The 17,188-nt window shown below is 68.0% G+C and overlaps 1 protein-coding gene across 4 annotated transcripts; it reads right to left on the minus strand.

Moving 5' to 3' along the window:
• Positions 1–642: 642 nt before the first annotated feature.
• Positions 643–15,779, minus strand: SMTNL2 (smoothelin like 2). 4 transcript variants are annotated; one of them, XM_039254457.1, is made up of 8 exons: positions 15,363–15,779; positions 9,610–9,700; positions 8,947–9,192; positions 8,324–8,390; positions 8,020–8,166; positions 7,196–7,313; positions 6,797–6,948; positions 643–1,476 (listed from the first exon to the last, which is right to left on the minus strand). In XM_039254457.1, exons 1-8 carry the CDS (start codon positions 15,729–15,731, stop codon positions 1,350–1,352), a joined length of 1,317 nt encoding a protein of 438 aa, XP_039110388.1. In that variant the 5' UTR covers positions 15,732–15,779; the 3' UTR covers positions 643–1,349. The 4 variants fall into 4 exon arrangements, with proteins under 4 accessions (XP_039110388.1, XP_039110387.1, XP_039110390.1 ...); XM_039254456.1 differs by having other exon boundaries at positions 7,196–7,316; XM_039254459.1 differs by having other exon boundaries at positions 1,412–1,476; positions 6,784–6,948; positions 7,196–7,316.
• Positions 15,780–17,188: the final 1,409 nt, after the last annotated feature.

Below are 17,188 nucleotides of genomic sequence, written 5' to 3' on the forward strand. Positions count from 1 at the left end.
TGGAGCCTGCTTCGGATTCTGTCTCTTCCCTCTGCCGCTCATGCTTTCTCTGTCTCTCTTTCTCTGAAAAATAAACATTAAAAAAAAAAAGAAAGAAAAAAGAGGAGGGAGGCGCCTGGGTGGCTCATTTGGTTTAGTGTCCAACTCTTGATTTCAGCTCAGGTCATGATCTCGAAGTTTGTGAGTTCGAGCCCCGCGTGGGCTCCATGCTGACAGTGCGACGTCTACTCGGGGTTCTCTCTCTCTCTCAGAGATAAACATCAAAAAATGTTAAGAAAATGGTTCTTTAAGAAGCTAATGAGTGCAGTGTGTAGGACCTAAGATGTTACAAGTCTAGCACAGACCGTGCGTCTACACGGCAGCGGCTGAGGCGGCCTCCTCCACGCGCGGCCCCCAATATCACAGGCCCCCCGGGCGCCGCCCGGAGTCCCCTGGAAACCCGAGGGGACTCCCAGTTCACGTCCCCGACAGCAGGGACCGGGGAGCCTGACCGACAGGCGCGCGAATGTGGCTGCCGACTTCCTGGACGGTGATCTGGGTGCGGAAGCAGGGAAGGGGGATCCGAGATGTTCGCTCCGAGCGCATGCAAAGCCCCTTGTGCACGGCCCCGCGTCTCCCCAACAGAGACAACCAATCCAAAGCGAAGTTTGACACATCTTTTTATGTACAAATGGGCAATGGTACAGACGCAGTTACTTTTCATAAATATCTCCAGCAAATCCCCTAAAAAAGATGTGAATAAAAACTACCTCTATGCACAAAGGGCCTCGCCCTTCCCCAAGTGTTCACTTCCCCTAGAGCCTATCAGCCAACCACTCGTGCCCCCCCTCCCCCCAAGGACAGGGCGCTTTGGGACCAGGCGACAGCCTTCCCACCGCCCAGTCAAGGTGACTTGAAGGTCGTCTGCTGCCCAGGACCCGGGGAGACTGTCAGGCAGGGCTGGGGCGCCCTCCCTGCTCCCCGGCAGAGGCCCAGGGACGGTGGAAAGGAAGCCAAGATAAGGGGGGGAAGTAAAAAAAAACAAAAAACAAAAAACAACCAACAACTCTGGGTATTTTGAGAACACACTCGGTAACCAGTGTAACCCGTGAAGCCAATGTATCAAATTCGCCCGCGGGAAAAGGGATCTCAGATTCCAGAATCCACAGACAAGACTTTTATTTGAAGGGAGATAACGACGTAGCACCGAGCGCGCTCCCTCGGCCCCGGAGACCCTGCGCGCGGGGGGCGCATCGGCAACACGGCGGCGGGGGCGCCCTCCACTCCGGTGGGGTCGCCCCGACTCCGGGGCACCGGCGCCCCACAACGGCCCTCTGGGCTGGTGCCCCGGCCTCCAGCCCCCACGGGCTTCATTCAAAGCGGCGCAGGTGGTTGTACAGCGACTGGACGTAGGTGAAGACGCACATGGGGTCCGGCTTGTGGCCCATGACCATCATGTCCTCCACCTCGATGAGGCGCTCGCAGTTGGCCAGGTTCCTGAAACACAGAAGCCGGGTCAGCACCCGGGGCCGCCATCCGCCAGCACCGCCACCCTGGGGAGAGAAGAGCAGCTTCCCATGACCTCGGGAGACCCCGGGAGACCCCAACCCGGAGGCAGTGCTGCCCAGGTCCCCGCATGGAGGACCGGACACTCTTCGCGTTTTGACTCACACACACTGACTTTACTGCGAACTTCGGTGAAATTAAATTCCGCTTTGAAGTTTCACTAAATCCACTTATCAAGTACATCCACCCCACGCCCACCCCGCACTTGTTCCCGAACGCGGTCGTGAAACACTCACCTGATCTCCCTCCCCACTGACGGGTCACAAGCTTAAGCCTGCCGACCTCCACCTCAGTACCCCAGGGCCCTGTGCCTTGCGCTCTGGGAAACACGGGTGTAGACGCTGCGCTGGGAAGAAATCGGCGCCCCTGCCGTACCCAGGTCCCACGGCCCCCAAGGCGGCGCCCACAGCGACAAGGCAGCGCGGTGCCCTGAAGTAACAGCGGGTGCCCTTCGGGACGCTGACCCGGGCGCAGACCTGGCGGCGGAACCAGCCGGGCGCACACCTGCGCCCGCTCCAGCCGTGTCCTCCTGTCCACCCGTCCGCAGTGGCCAGCGGGGCGCGCTTCTGTGCCCCCAGGGTGCCCTGCCCCCCCCCCATCCGCGGCCCAGCCGCACCCTCCCTGACTCTGGGCACGGAGGTCCCTCCACTCCCGTAGGGCTCCGAGTCCCCCACGGAACATCGCCCCTGCGCCGGGCGGCGGGGGGCTGACCGGGCACCGCACACTTCCTGTGCCCGGAAAGAGCTCAGGACGTGTCCCCGGGGGTTGTCATTTTCACCAGAATTTGGGACCTAAACAGCAGGATTCAGATCCTGGCTCTGCGACTTCTGACCCCCTTCTGTGCCAGCTCCTCAGCGGAGACCCAGACCCCCGCCCCGAGGTTGTGTCCTGTACGCAGGGCCAGCCGTGCGCCCGGTGGGGTCAGCCACACCTTCCCCGCCCGGCCCCGCGCGCGGGCCACCTGCCGGGGCCCCTGCTGCCCCCGCCCCTTGGGTTGGCGTCGGTGGCCAATGGGGGCATCAGGTAGCTTTGTGAGGTGGCAGGTCCTGACCCAACACACGGGCACCCGGGCATCCCAGGCGGGTGGGGCCGGGCTCGGGGTCAGGGGCGTGCGAGCTCGGGCAGCGGCAGGCCGTGAAGGTGCTTCGTTGACGGTGAAGAGTTGCAGATCCAAGTTCTCCGACCGGAGTTCACCTTCCTGAGCGATCGGCATCTGGTGCGCTCACACCCGCCCGCCCACCCTGCCTTCCTCCCAGGGCTGCCTGCACGCCCACCGGGTGCACGTGAGTGTGCCCCAGCCCTCCTCGCGCGCCAGACCATCACTACCGCCACTGGCCACAGTGGTCCCCAAGTTAAATGAGGGCCGTATTGAAACCCTGACCCTCGGCCTCAGGAGAGAACCGTGCGCCCTCCAAACACGGGGAAGTGCAGCCCGGGCTTGCTCTCCTCCAGGCTCAGGCCATGGGCCCAGGCCCTGGTCCCCCGCGGTCAGATCCCCCCACAGATGGCTCTGGTTCTAGTCCCCACCATCAGATCCCCCCGCGGTCAGATCCCTGGTGGTCAGATCCCCAGCGGTCAGATCCCCCGGAGGTCAGATTCCCCCCCGGCGGTCAGATCCCTGGCGGTCAGATCCCCCCGTGGTCAGATCCCCAGCGGTCAGATCCCCCCGCAGTCAGATCCCCGGCAGTCAGATCCCCCGGAGGTCAGATTCCCCCCCGGCGGTCAGATCCCTGGCGGTCAGATCCCCCCGCGGTCAGATCCCCAGCGGTCAGATCCCCGGCGGTCAGATCCCCCCGCGGTCAGATCCCCAGCGGTCAGATCCCCGGCGGTCAGATCCCCCGGCGGTCAGATCCCTGGCGGTCAGATCCCCCCGCGGTCAGATCCCTGGTGGTCAGATCCCTGGCGGTCAGATCCCTCCGCAGGCTCTGGCCTAGAGAAAGTTTCCCTCACGTTTCCTATGCTAACTTGCCGCTGGGTACTTTCCACTTACTGGCCCCACAAGTCTGTTCTCTGCCTAATCTCTTCCCCACAAGAGCCTTTCGCCTGTTGGAAGAGAATCTTCGTATCATGTCTTTCCCCGAAACCACATCTCTCTGGTTCCTTCCCTGTGGCTCCCAAGGGCACCTGGGACCCTCTCTGCGCTGGCTCTGGTTTCTTTCCCGTCTTCCCGCCCAGAATGGCTAGTATGTTCCAACCCGCACAGAGAGAGTCTGCCGACCCCTTCTGCTCCGGCATCCCTGCCCGGGCAACGAGGCATCACTGTCAGGGTCGCGGTCGGGGTGGGCACTAAGGCCTTGCACCCCGGGCGGGAAGCCCCCGGCAAGGTTCTGGCTTCCCGCCCCCCACCCCCCACCCCGGGCAGCTAGAGCGGTAACCCCACGAAACCTGAAAGCTGCAGACACGGGCTGAATGAAACTTGAGAATCAGGATACGAGAAAAGGAAGACGGTCAGTACTGACTTCTATAAAAAGACTTAAGTCTCAAAATATTAGAGGCCCCAACCGCCCTTTCACACAGGTTGAGGTATGGTGACCTAGAACCGAATTAAGTGTGCACCGTATTGCCTTTTAAATTTAAAAAAAAAAAAAAAAGTGCTCTTGTAAAAGCGATGCAAGCTGGTTTCACTCCCGGGCCGCGCAACAGCCCGAAGGAAAAGCACTCAGCACTCAGCCTGTGCGCCAAGACCCGGGTGACGTGGGCGAGCCGTCGTTAGTGAGGGGGCGCGCTTCGCCCCGCGCTGCCTGGGGCTTAAAAGAAAGGCTCAGAGGCTTCTCCCGCCCAGGCTCTATTACGATCTGCAGGCAGCGCGGGGCTGGCCTGCGAGGGAGGGCGGTGGAGGAGGGGCTCGAGGGACTATTTTTACTTCTCTGAAGGCAGGTGCCAGGCTCGGACGACAGCCTCCTGTCTGGTTTTAGCCAGAGACACATGGACACTGCAAATAGCCCGAAGCCCCTTCTGCCTGAGAGTAACCCGAGAGCAGGGCACATTCCCCGCAGGGCAGGCGGGGGCCTTGGGCCACACGTCCGGCCCTGGGCAGGCGCTCCGCCTGGAGAAGTGGGGTGCAGAGCGCAGGGCCCCCGCGCCCCGCCGCACCCCTTCCATAAACGGACCGACCCTCCCGCTCTCCAGGCTGGGGACACCTGTCCAACAAGGGAGCTCACTTTGCTGTCAACACCGCATTGCTCACACAGATTAGGCCGCGGGGAATCTTCGGGCCCGGGAGTCCCTGGAAGGGGGTGGGGGGAGGGCTGTCCCACGGCTTCCACCACGCAGCTCCTGGTGCATCCCCGTGAGCTTAAGGCCCTTGCTCACGGAGGGGTCGCAAACGTTTCCTTCCCGATGTGATGTGAACCCCCTGTTGGAGGGGCCTGTCTGCCCTCCATTCCCGCCCAAAGGCTGTGACCCCATCGGAGCCCAGGCCCCTGTCACCCCGCACAGCCCCCACGTGCGTGCCGGACCTTCGCTCGCCAACCTCACAGGGTCTGCTAAGAACCGGGAGCCGGCACCGCCCAGCCAGGTCATCCTGGCCGTCCTCTCCGGAGGCCGCCTTCCTGCCCCCTCAATACCTGTGAGGTCACCGCCTCAGCGACTCCCCGGGGAGGTCCCTACCCAGGCCCCAATCAAGCTGCCCACACAGGCCTGCCCTGGGCCCCTAGCCCGCAGATCCCCTCCCCTCCCCAGCCACCAGCAGGTCGCAGGGAGGCGGGGCCAGGCTTCTGCCCCGCTGTTTGCTCTGAGGAGGAGGGAGGCGACACGGGGAGCGGCCTCCAGGCTGGGACGCGCTCTGTGTTCCCCAGTCAGGAGGCTCCAGGAGCTCAGCCCTGGTGCTGAGAAAGCACAGCCACAAATTGCTCTGGCTCTGGCTGGAGGCAGGGGCGGGGAGCGGGGCTGTGCCCCCCCACCATCGGGGGGGCGGGGCTGCCACCCTGCGGCCCGGGGCCCCCTTCCCCTGCCCAGCCCAGCCTGGTCTGTGGAGAACACCAGGGGCCCAGTTTCTGGGGTGGGGCTTGGGGTGCGAGCCCCCGCCCTGCACACTCAGTCTGTTTGACAGCCACCATCTCTGGGCTTGAGCCGCAGGGCCTCCCCCTGCGAGGCGCCCCTCCCCAGCCCCGCGCCGTCCCCCTTGGCTCTGCTTCAGCGCCGTCTGGGTCCAGTTGCATAACACACCCCATCAGAGCTGTTTCTGCGATCAGGATGACAGCTGACCCGAGCAGCCAAGAAAGAGAAGGCGTTCCTGTGACCCCGAGGGGGTGAGGGTCCGGGCGTGTCCCCCGGGACCTCGGCACAGGGCAGCAGCAACGGTCCTACAACTCAGGCAGCCTCCGCTCTGCTCCCAGGCCTCCCCCGTGGGCTCCGACTCCTTCCCGGGCCGGGCTGGGCTCCAGGAATGGAGTGAGGAGGGCACTCGGGCCTGGAGCCAGGCCCCCCACCCTGCTCAGGGCACCCGGACACAGACCAGAACACGGTGGGCTGCGCGGCTCTCGGGTCTTAGGCCCCCAGCCACTGAGGCTGCTCCAGGAGAGACAAACATCCCCTCCAGGGAACCCCGCCTTCCCCCTGACCTCTAACCCTCTCTCCTGGGCACCCTCTGAGCCCCGTCCCCAGGCTCCCCTGCCCTCTGCCGGCTGCGGGTCCAGCCGCTGCCCACACACACGGCCCCCGTGAGCCAGGCCTCCCCGGGCCCTGGACGGCCAGCAGACCCGCCCCAGGGGACAGCCTGCACCCCTGCCTCCAGCCAGACCCCGATGCACCAGGGGCTGCCCTGAGCCAACCGCCAAATCCCAGACTGGCTTCCCAAGTGCCGACTGATCCCAGAACCTCCCGCCACCCGACCCCTCCCGGAGCCGGTCTTAGCAACCTCGACAACTTCATATCAAACACTACAACGACATTTAGGGAACCAAGATCTACTTATTGAAGAATTTTTAAAAGTCTCCGAGGAAGATGTCATTCGATGTCCTGCTCCCCAAGAGACGGTGTCTCCGCACCGGCCCTGAGGGGACAGACTGGGTGCCCTGGGAGACCCCGCCCCGCCGGCCCTGGGGCCCTGCTGGCGGCTAGTCTCTCAGACCACACGGGAGAGGCCAGGCGCCCAGCGAGAAGGGCAGGTGCGCCGAGTCTGGGTGACCCCTCCAGGCCTGTCTCCCCACATGTACAGGAGGCCGCCGGGATGTCCTCAGGACCCTGTGGATGACCCCCCCCCCCGCCCCGTCCCCATGCAGGAGCCGGGCTCAGCACCTGCCACACTCACTCGGCCATGCTGAAGGCCAGCTCGAAGTTCTTCTGCCGCTGCGCGGGGCTCAGGGCGCTGTAGTCGAAGGCGTCGGGGAAGAAGGAGTGCACCAGGGCGCAGAAGGCCATGCCGTCGCTCCAGCTGGACGAGAAGTTCTGCAGGTCCACGTGCTTCCAGTGGGGGGGAGGGGGCAACGTAGGGGGTGAGCGGGGTTCAGTCCCGCCTCCGCGCCCCCCACCCAATGCAGCCCCGCAGGCTGACGCTCCCAGCCCCTCCCAGCGCAGACCAGGGGCCCTGGGCTGAGGCAAAGTCTGGGCTCACCTGGTAGCCGGGGTCCCCCGGGGCAGGGGCCCCGCTCACCTGGTAGCCGGGGTCCCCCGGGGCAGGGGCGTCCCCCGGGGCCGGGGCCCCGCTCACCTGGTAGCCAAGGGTCTTCTGCCGGCACCACTCCAGCAGAAGCTGCTTGATGCTGCTGGCGCTCGCCACGCCGAAGCTCTGTGACCGCTTCAGCTTGGCCCGCACCTCGCCCTTCCCGCTGCTGGAAGAGCACCAGCCTGCTGTGGGGCCAGGTCCCCCCCCCGCTCCCCCCCTGTCCTGCTCCCCCAGGGGAGATGCCCCGCCACACACAGCCCCCCCTCCCCGCCCGGCATCTGGCAGGACCGCGTTCCCTCCAGCAGCGTCCGGTCCCCACACTGGGAATCAGGGGTCCCCGGCCCACATGGCCTCAGGCCCCGGCCCTCCGCTGCCTCCCCTCCACCCCAGCCCCCTGCCCAGAGACCCCCACTGACAGCTGCCTCCCTAGCCTCTCAGGGGAAGGGTGGTCCCTGGGGTGGGGGTGGGGGCGCAAGGACACAGCCCAGATCTGGCTCAGCGGGGACACTGCCCGGGTCGGTCTCCCTCACTGGTCACAGGAAGCTAGGGCTGGGGTGTCCTCGCCACGCAGGTGGGGCCCCGCCCTGCACCCAGCAGATGTCATGCTGTCCACGGGACCCCGTGCGAAGACCAGGCTGTCTCCAAGGGGGACGCGGCGTCACCCCACAGCCCCCCAGGAATCCCAACCCACGACCCACGACCCCGTGTCCTGCCCAGAAACCGAGGGACACGGGGGAGGCGGGCGAGGGCAGCTGGGCACCTCTGGAAGGGGGCGCCCGAGGGGCTCTGGTCATGGGCCCGCCCTAGCGTCCCGCCCCCGTGCTGCGCCCCCCTGGCCCCCACGTGGCTCTGGGCGTGGCCGTCCGTACCTGCCCCCCGTGTCCCGCTCCCACTTCTCAAACAAGGCCTTCCGGGCCTGCGCCCCCGACGTGCGAGGCAGCGTCTGCGACCTGACCAGCTCCCGGCGCCGGGCCTGGGCGCTGGCTGGCGGGGACCGGGGCGTCGCCGGGGGTGGGCTGAGGAGAGAACCGCCAGGTCAGGAACGTCCCGGCCCACACAGGCCCCGGGCCCCCTGCCAGTGACGGAGGGGAGGCGAGCAGAGGGGACCCAGCCCGCTGGGCAGGTTTTCTGACCCAGCGAGCGGAGCCCCCCCCCCAGCAAGGGGGTACCCACCTGTCGCTCCTGACGGCCGACGCCGCCCCATAGCTGGAGCTCGACCGCGGGGCGGAAAGGCTCCTCTCTGCGGACAGGAGGGAACGGAAGTAGCCGTGGCCTCAGGGAGGGCCAGCTGCCGGAGCCCTTCCCTGCCCCAGCACCGCTCCCCGACGGCTCCCCTCCCCGACCCGGCCCTGCTCCCCGGATGGGCAGCCCCCCACTAAGCGGGCCCCACCACGGCCAGCGGTTGGGGGAGGGGAGCTGGGAGCCCAGAGCTCAGACGTAACAGCCTGTAAGCGTCCCAGCTGCTCTGGGCAGCACGGGGCCCAGGGCCCCCTGTGCTGTGCGTCCAGCACACGCCTTGTCCCCAGACCCTCATTTTGGAAGCCCCACCCCAGGACACACCGCTGGAGGCCTGGCCACAGGCCCACGCAGGCTGGCGGAGCCCTGCCACGTGCGCAGGGTGACAGCCACGGCCTAGCCACGGCTCGACCGGGAACGAAAGCCAGTCCCCCCCCAGGGAAGCAGCCGGCTCAGGGCATCTCTGCAACGACTCGTAGGGGCAGGTGCAGGTGGGCAGCCCCCGGGCCCTGCCTGCCCCCACGGCCCGGGGGGTCTGCAGCCTGCTCCCCCGCTCCTACCGCTGGGGCCTGGAGTCCAGGGTGTGGTGGCCTCGCTGGGGCTCGGGCTGGGCCCCCCCAGGATGGTGGCAGACGTGGGCGAGAGAGCCGCGGCTGAGGTGGTCTCCCCCGAAAACCTCTCTGAGACCCGAGTGACGGCCGTGACCGGCTGGTGAGGCAGCTGCAAGGAGAGGCTCCTGGGGCGAGGCCTGGGGGGCTCCGGTGCCGGGGCGGTTCGGGCTGCCTCAAGGGGTCCGTCACCGAGACCTGGAACGCGAGGCCAGGGGGAAGGGGAGGTCAGCCAAGGCAGCTACAGGGGCCTCAGACCGCCCCCCAGGACTCCAGCCTCCGTGAACCCTCCTCCCACCTCCTCCAGGAAGGCCTCCCTGACCTCCCTTTTCTGGGGACGCCTCACAGCTCCAACCAGAGTTTATGTCTGTTCCAAACTGCCCTCACAATCAGCTCCATAAACACTAGCTAGCCTGTCGGCCACGCTGTGGCACCCACTCGCTGTGTGGACAACCCTTTGGGGCCCACTTGTTTCCTCCAGAAACCGGGAGGCTCATCCCCTTTTGGGACCTCCCGTCTCCCTCTGTGTTTACAAAGTGCTACTTGGTGCTGAGTGGACCTGGGCTCCAGGGCACGTACCCTCCCGGCCGAGAGGCCCCTGTGCCGTTGCCCTACCTGCCCCGGGCTGGTGCCCGTTCTCCACGATGCACGAGTCTGAGGCCTTTCTCGTGTCCACCTCGCTGGCTTCGTCCTGGCGGTCCACACTCTAGGGAGACACGCGCGCCAAGGAGGCCCCGTCAGGCAGGCCCGGCTGCCCACCCCAGACTGCGGTCCAAGCCCCCCCCGCCCCCAGGTTCTCTGGGCCAACGGGGGGCGCTGGGCCTTCATGCTGAGGACTTCTCATTGGATGCAGAGATTTGCCTGGATGCCCGGAATGGGGGGGGAGGGGGCGCCCAGCCCCCTTCACCGCAGTGAAGCCACTGGGGGCACCTGGGGTCCGGGCTGAGCCACCACCGAGGTGCTCGGGTCAAGTCGTACCCCTGCTGGGTCGCAGGTCGCCCGTCAGAGAAGGAGCAGATGCTCTGTGGGGCGTCAGGCCCTGTTCTGCCCAGGCCGCTTACACCAACTTGCTTCTAGCTTCTCGGGTGGGTGCTAACACCCCCGCGGCAGACAGGGCCCCGGGGCCCCGCGAAGAGGCGTGCCGTCCGCGGTGGCACGTGAGAAACCCCTGTGATCTGCGGCCAGGAGGGACGTCCTCCCCACCGAGGTCCCGCGCCCCTCGCAGTGAGGGAGGCGTGGAGGGCTGGCGGGGTCTGCCTGGCGGGAAGGGGATCGGGCAGACCCGCTGGCACTAAGGGCCACTCGGAGGCTGGCCAGACCTCTCCCCGGACACCTCCGGGTGGCTCTTGTCTGCAAGGTTCCCAGATGGCTCAGCGGGGCCCCGGCCGGCCAGCGGTGGCCCTGCGCGTGGGGGAATCGGCCTGGGGGAGGGGGGGGGGCGCCAGGACCTCGAGCAGACGCCGCCAAACCCGGGTCAGGGAGGGCTCCCCAGAGGCAGCGGTGCCCAGCTGGGCTGACAAGCAGGGAGGCCACTAGGGTCTGCACGGACAGGCTTCGAGCCACGACGCGCTGTGACCGGTTGCTGCGGACGAACCGTGCCGCCCCAGGTGCCGCCCCAGGTGCCGCCCCAGGTGCCGCCGAGAGGGGAGGGGGCGCGGGCGGCGGATGCGGGCGGATGTGGAGGGAGGAGCCACCCGAGGAGGAAGGCAGGGCGTCGGTGGGAAAACAGGGGTTTCAGTGCGGGACACGTCGGGGGGGGCCCTGGCACACCTGGGGGGCGCGGTCAGGAGGCAGCCAGCTGCGTGTCTGTCTGAAGTTTAAGAGGCAGGACAGAAGGACGGACGGAGGATCGAGGGAGAAACAGCCTTGCTTCCCCCGCACACGACCACACGACGAGGAAGAGGGGGCCTGGGGCGGGGGGGGGGTCTACAGAGGAGCAGCCAGAGGGGCAGGGGGGAAACCTGGAGAAGGCTGGGGGGGGGACGTGCCTGGGGCGCCCTAAGGCGGCCTCGGGTCAAGGAAATGGTCGGAAGAGATCTGAACCGAGCCCGTGGGGTCCAGCAGGGGAGAGGCCCCTGGTGACTGAGGAACAGAGTGAGGCAGAGGTGGGGCGGGAGAGGGCCTGGGGGAGAGGCTGGGAGGCCAGGGGCAGACTCGGAAGGGGCTGTCCTGCTGGGGGGTGGGGGTCCCTGCAGGAGGAGAGAGGGCAGGACCCGGAGCCCCGGGGCGGAGGCCTGGCTAGAGGGGCCCCCAATCCCGACTCAGGAGGACAGAGGGGGAGGGGCCGGGCTGTGGAGAAGGGGGGCCTCTGTGGGCACCCCCACCTCGAAGCCCGATTAGCAGGAGGAGGAGAAACAACCGGTCCACCCTGAGCCGCAGCCCCCACCTGTCACCCGGCCGGCTCAGCCTGGGGTCCCCGTGTCCCCCACCCTCATACTCTGGTCCAACCGGTGCCACAGGCCCAGGCAGAGGCCTGGAGGGACAGGCTGATGGTGAAACCACTTCCCAGGAATGCGGGTCTCCACGGGGGGCCCCCAGACGCCTGCCCCTGCACGTAGCAGGTCCCACACCCCTGCGACGCCCCGGGGACCAGGAGCCACGGCCAGACAGGAGCCTGCTTCCTGTAGGTTCTGGACAAGCCAGATTCCTGGGCCTCCTGCCCTCCCCCCCCCCAGTGCCCCTTCCCCACGACTGGAACTGCCCCTCGGGAAGGAGAGGCCCCTGCCCACGTGTCCGGCCAAGGGGCCATTGGGAGGCCACCCATCATCACACAACCCATCTCAGGACAGGCGGGGGAGGGGCACGGGTCTAAGTTTGGGACCCAGGTCCCTACCCCGACCTGAGACTTTGCCCACAAAGCGCTCTGGCCTTCCAGGGAACAGAGGGCAGCTCAGGACAAGCATGTCCCCCAGGACCTCGGGCGGGGGGGTCCCGGCCCCCGCGGGACCTGTCTTAGCCACAGGAGGGGGAGGAGAGGGCAGAATATGGCATAACCGCCGCCGCAGGACCTTCGCACAACAGAGGCCTTAAACCAAGGGCTGGCCCCCGTCCCCAAGCACACGCTGGGGCCTTAGGCACGCTCTCCCTGCACTGGGGGGCCCTCCCAGCGTCGGGGGGCAGCCTGCCTCGGCCCCAGGAAGAGAACCGGGCGGCCCCTCCGTGCGCTGGGGCTGGGGAAGGAATCACCGGTGAGCCCTGGGGACAGGAACCGGCCCAGAAGGGCCCCCCCCCCCCGTAAGGGAGCCCAGGCCTGGGAGCGTCAGGGGGAGACGCAGGGTGACACAGGTCCGACTCCGGGGACTCGGGGAGACACGATCCTCACTGGGAAGTTCGCAGACGCGTTGGGAGGGCGGGAATCCTGTGGCGTTCCGGGTGCCGCCTGACCCCGCAGGGGCTCACGCGGGGTCACAGGAGCCAAGGAGGGGCCGAGCCCGACCATCCCCCACTCACACACGGCTTCCGGGCCTCCATCCAAACATCTCCCTAACGCACTTACCTCCCTTATCACACAGTGTGTCTGGGAAAGGAAGGCAGATAAGGGAGTCTGGTTTCTTTCACAGTCCAGCCTCGGCCCAAGCTGCTGGCAGCTGTCCCTGAGGGCCTCTGCCGACGGCCCCGGGGACTCCCGCTCAGCCCAGGACAGTCCATGCGGGCTCCAGGCCTGGCCTGGCCTCAGGCTGCCGCCATCCGCCACAGGCCCGGCGGGCCCCCTCCACCTGCGAGGCTCCGTGGATGCTTGTGAACGGATCCGGCCGATGTCACTGTTACAACCGGCCTGGCCCAATCCCTCTTGGTTTAGATACCAAGAAAGTGAGATCGACTTTTCAGGAGGTGCTCCCAAGGCCTCTCAGCAAACATGACAAGAGCAGCTCCGGTCTGCTTCAGGGACATGGCCTCCTACAGGAAGTGCGCCCTGATTTCTCCCACTCCATGGTGCTGCCCTCTCCCTCCTCCTGGAGCTGCCCCGGCTACTCTTTTGTCTCCGTACCACCTAGCAAGGTCAAGGCTGTGCACTCAAAAGTGGATTCCATGATCAACTCTTTCTGCATGGAGTTCAGGACACATTGATACGCTAAGTGTGACCCACTTCCAACAGCCCCAAGTCTGAAACAGCAGAAACCAACAGGTTTCTCTAAACCTCACTGCTTATTACAGAGGGGCGGGGTAACACCAGGCCCGCCACGCCTCACCGCAGCTGTCACTGGCCCCTCGCCCTGGGGCCCAGCCTAGAGCCCTGAGTCCCAGCTCGAGCCCAAGCACCCAGCCATGTGCTGCCACAGCGGGTCACACAGGTGGCTCCGCAGCCCCCCCGGCCGCCAGGAGCTGGCTGGAGGTGCCCTCGGCGCTCCTGAGACGGGGCTGGAGCCGATGCGGGGGCAGCGCTGCTGCGGTCAGCCGAGGGGGCGCTGCCTCGGAGCAGGGGGCTGCACGACCTCTGACCCCCTGGAGACCTGGGCTATACTCCACCCAAGTGCCCGGCTCTGCCTTTCTGCAGCCCACTGCCCACTTCCGTGTCTCCATCCCTGTCCCCTAAGAGCCGTGGCATCCCTGTCGGCCCGGACCCCTTCCTCCAGCAGCACTGTCCCCGCGACTTCCGGGGCAGGCTCTCCCCTCCCCCTCCTTCCGCACGATTACCTGACTGCCTCACCCACTGCAGGCTCTGCCCTGAGGTCTCCCTAAAGTCCAGCCTGGCCCTCCTGGCTCACCAGACGGGACCACGTCTGCTCTGAGGCAGCTACTCCTGCGTGTCCCACAACCCCTCACGCTCAGCAGGACCCGGCCAGACCCCGGCGCCCCCCACATCTGCGACCCAACAGCCCCCAGGCACGGCTCCTGTCTGTGCCGCCCTGCCGCGCCCCCGTGAAGACCGTCTCCTCTCCTGGACCATCCAACGGACCCACGCTGTCCCCAGCCACCCACCAACCCGCCATCCATCCTTGCAGACCTTGCGGAAGAAGGAGGAGCCCGTCCCTCCCTGCCCGCGCCCCTCACCCCCCACCCCCATAAGCAAGAGGACTAGGTCACCTCGGGTGAGAACAGCCAGTTCCCACCGAGACAGCCAGGTGACAAGCCCCCTGTCACACATGTATGAGCACACACGTGCATATCCGCAGTCACACACACATGACTGGGACATGATCTCCCCGGACACTTGGACAGCTGCTTCGGCGAGCAGACAAGTAGCAAACGTGTGTTAAAACAACTTCAGAAACAGCCGATGACACAGTTTATTAGGCACGTGTGAGCTCACCGTGGGGGTTTTGTACCGTGGACGTGTAGCATGCTGTGCTCATAAGACAGAACTAAGTGTACCCACATTTCCAGGCCCTCCGCACAGAGCGCTGGACGCCGGGGACAGAGCCCAGCCCCCGTACCCTGCGCCCGCAGGGGCTTCACAGTGCAGCCCTCGCCTCTCATTCCCGCCGGGCCCCTCCGGACAGGAGGCCCTGCAAGCGCCGCTGGGCCTGCACGCACAGTCCCCACCGGCCCGCACGTGGCGCCAGCAGCAGCGAGCCCTGGGCTCCAGCACAAGGCCTTCCCGGGACACCCACGGGAAGGGACTCAGGTGTACGGGCACATCTGCTCCGGCTGCCCCCGCGTTGGCACCGCTGTGTCTGGGGCCGCCTCCCCCCCCACCCCCATCCCCGGGCTGGGACCTCCAGGAGCTAACGGGTCCCCTCCGCCTGGCCCGGAGGTGCAGCCCAGCCCACACAGGAGGGCTGCACGGATGGCGGATGGATCCGAGGGGCAGCAGGTGCAAACCACTCAGGCCCGGACCCTGGAACCCGGGCCCCACAGCACATGCCCGAGCGGAGGGGAAAATGCCACCTAAGGGCCACTGCGCACCCCATGGACACAGGAGGCGCAGCGCGCTGACGGTCCCCGCCGGCCTCCCCCCACCCCCACGAGGGTCGCCAGCCCCGGGAAGCGGGGGCTGCTCCAGGCTGGTTTCCCCGTCTCTCCTAACCCCCTGCGAGCTCCCGAGGCGGCTGCCCCCACGTCACCCCGTCCTCCTGGCCTCCCCTCTCACGCGCGCACACGCGCACACACGCGCACACGCGCACACGGGCCTGAGTTCTCAGTCTGGGTTAATTAATAACGTGAGCCGTCAGGCCTCAGTGAAGCGGCGGCGCAGGGGGCGCGTGAACGCAGGCGGGGGCCCGGCGAGGCCCAGGCCGTGTCGAACCGGTCAGGGGCCGAGCGTCACGGGACAAAGGGGACGGGGAGACGGCTCCGCGCACACAGGGCCTGCGTTCAGAGAAGGGAGGGGCCGCAGACAGGTGCGGCGCGCGGGCCTCGGGGCCCTCTCCCAGCCCGGGGGGGCCGGACCCCAGCCCCGCGCCCCCGCGCGCGCCGCCCGGACCCACCTGGCCGCGCGACAGCGAGAAGGTGGCGTGGCTGGCGAAGCGCGCGGTGCCCAGGCGGGGCGCGCGGCCGGGGCCGCCGGGGCCGCCGGGCGCGGGGGTCGGCCCGGTCGCCACGCCCAGCGCCTCCACCTGCCGCGTCAGGCGCTCGAGCTGCGCCTGCAGCCGCTGGTTGTCGCGCTGCAGCTCGGCCACCGTGCGCGCCAGCGGGCCCGCCAGGCGCAGCGCCTCGGCCACGCGCCGCTCCACGCCGCGCTGCAGCCCCTGCATGTCGTCGTGCAGCGCGCGCACCGCGCCCTCCAGCGCCGCCTCGTAGCGGCCCAGCGCCTCGCGCACGCCGCGCGCCTCCTCGGCGCCGGGGCCCGGCTCCATGGCCGAGCGCCGGCCCGGCGGACGGGGCAGCCGAGCTCCGCAGCTGCGGGCCGCGACTGGCCGCCCCGGGCCGCGTTCGCCGGAGGGGCGGCGGGAGGGGCGGGCGCAGGGCGGGGGCGGGGCCTCGGGGGCGGGGCCGCGGGCGGGGGGCGGGGCCGCGAGCCCCGGGACTGGGCGCCCCGCGGGGGCGGGGCCGCGGGCGGGGGGCGGGGCGGGGCGGGGCCGCGGCGGGGCCGAGGGCGGGGGGCGGAGCCTCGGGCCGGGGGCCTCGCGTAGCCGAGGCGCCGAAGGGGGAGCGCCGGGCGCTGCTGCCCGGTGGGGCGGGGCCTCTGGGGCGGAGCCTCGGGGGGGGCGGAGCCGCGAGCCCTGGGACTGGGCGCCGCACGGGGGCGGGGCCGCGGCGGTGGGAGGGGAGGGGCGGGGCCGCGGGCAGTGGGAGGGGCGGGGCCGGGGCGGGGCCGGCGCCGCGAGGGGCGGAGCCTCGGGCCCGGGGCCTCGCGTAGCGGAGGCGCAGAAGGGGGAGCACCGGACGCTGCTGCCCAGGGGGGCGGGGCCGCAGGGGGAGCGCGAGGCCCGAGAGCCCCCTGACCCGGGCGGCCCCCGGGAAGCGGCGTGAGGCCTGGGCGAGGGGCCGCGGCCCCCGAGGGGACTTTACCCCGGAGACCCCCGCCCTCCGCGGGTTTGGCGTCCCCGGGCTCTACCCCACACGCCCGGGCCCGCTGGGGTAGGGACCCCGCCAACGCGCGGGGTGACTTGGGGGGGCGGTGGTCTCCAGAACGGTGCGGTCTCTGCCCTCTACCCTGTGCGCTCGGCTCTCACAGGCGCGCGCTCACCTGTGGGACCTTCGCCCGGACTCCCTTGCACCTGCCGTGGGGGGTGGGGAGGCCCCCGCCCATCCCCTCCCCTCCCCCCGTGGGGCACGATCTTTGTGTCCTTCTCGCCAGGGGTCAGTAGGGGCGCCAGGCTCACCAGGCGGCCTCTGGTAGGGGATCCAGGAGACGCTGAGGTCTGGCGGGGTCGAGAGGGTGCACTTGGGGCTGAGTCTCCACCCTGGTGGCCTCTGGACTAATCGCCCGGGTCCCTCCATCAGGGTCTCGGTCACCGGCCTCTGTCGACCGGCCAGGGCTCCCACCCCTGTGTCCTCCCAACACTTTGTCGTGCCTAAACCCAGGCATCCCTCCCTTCCGTCCGCTCCCCTCCCATCACAAGGGAAGAATGGAAACAGCTGTGGCTTCAGGAGCACAGGATGATGGGCAAAGACACTCTCATGTAATTGAAAGCTGATTTAAAATAAGAATGGAAGGGGCCCCTGGGGGGCTCAGTCCGTTAAGCGCCCGACTTCAGCTCAGGTCACGATCTCACAGTTCGTGGGTTCGTGGGTTCAGGCCCCGCGTCGGGCTCTGTGCTGACAGCTCAGAGCCTGGAGCTGCTTCGGATTCTGTGTCTCCCTCTCTCTC

Source organism: Hyaena hyaena, unplaced genomic scaffold, assembly GCF_003009895.1.
Source record: "Hyaena hyaena isolate Hyena2069 unplaced genomic scaffold, ASM300989v1 scaffold_492, whole genome shotgun sequence".
Lineage (NCBI taxonomy): Eukaryota > Metazoa > Chordata > Mammalia > Carnivora > Hyaenidae > Hyaena > Hyaena hyaena.

Bases quoted from the DNA above. Each gene is read 5' to 3' on its own strand.
- SMTNL2 (XM_039254456.1), bottom strand. From the start codon at position 15,731: ATGGAGCCGGGCCCCGGCGCCGAGGAGGCGCGCGGCGTGCGCGAGGCG. The intron at 8,391-8,946 runs GTAGGAGCGGGG...TCCTGTCCGCAG, and splicing joins CTGGACTCCAGGCCCCAGCG to AGAGGAGCCTTTCCGCCCCG. The intron at 7,317-8,019 runs GTACGGACGGCC...GTGCTCTTCCAG, and splicing joins GAGCGGGACACGGGGGGCAG to CAGCGGGAAGGGCGAGGTGC.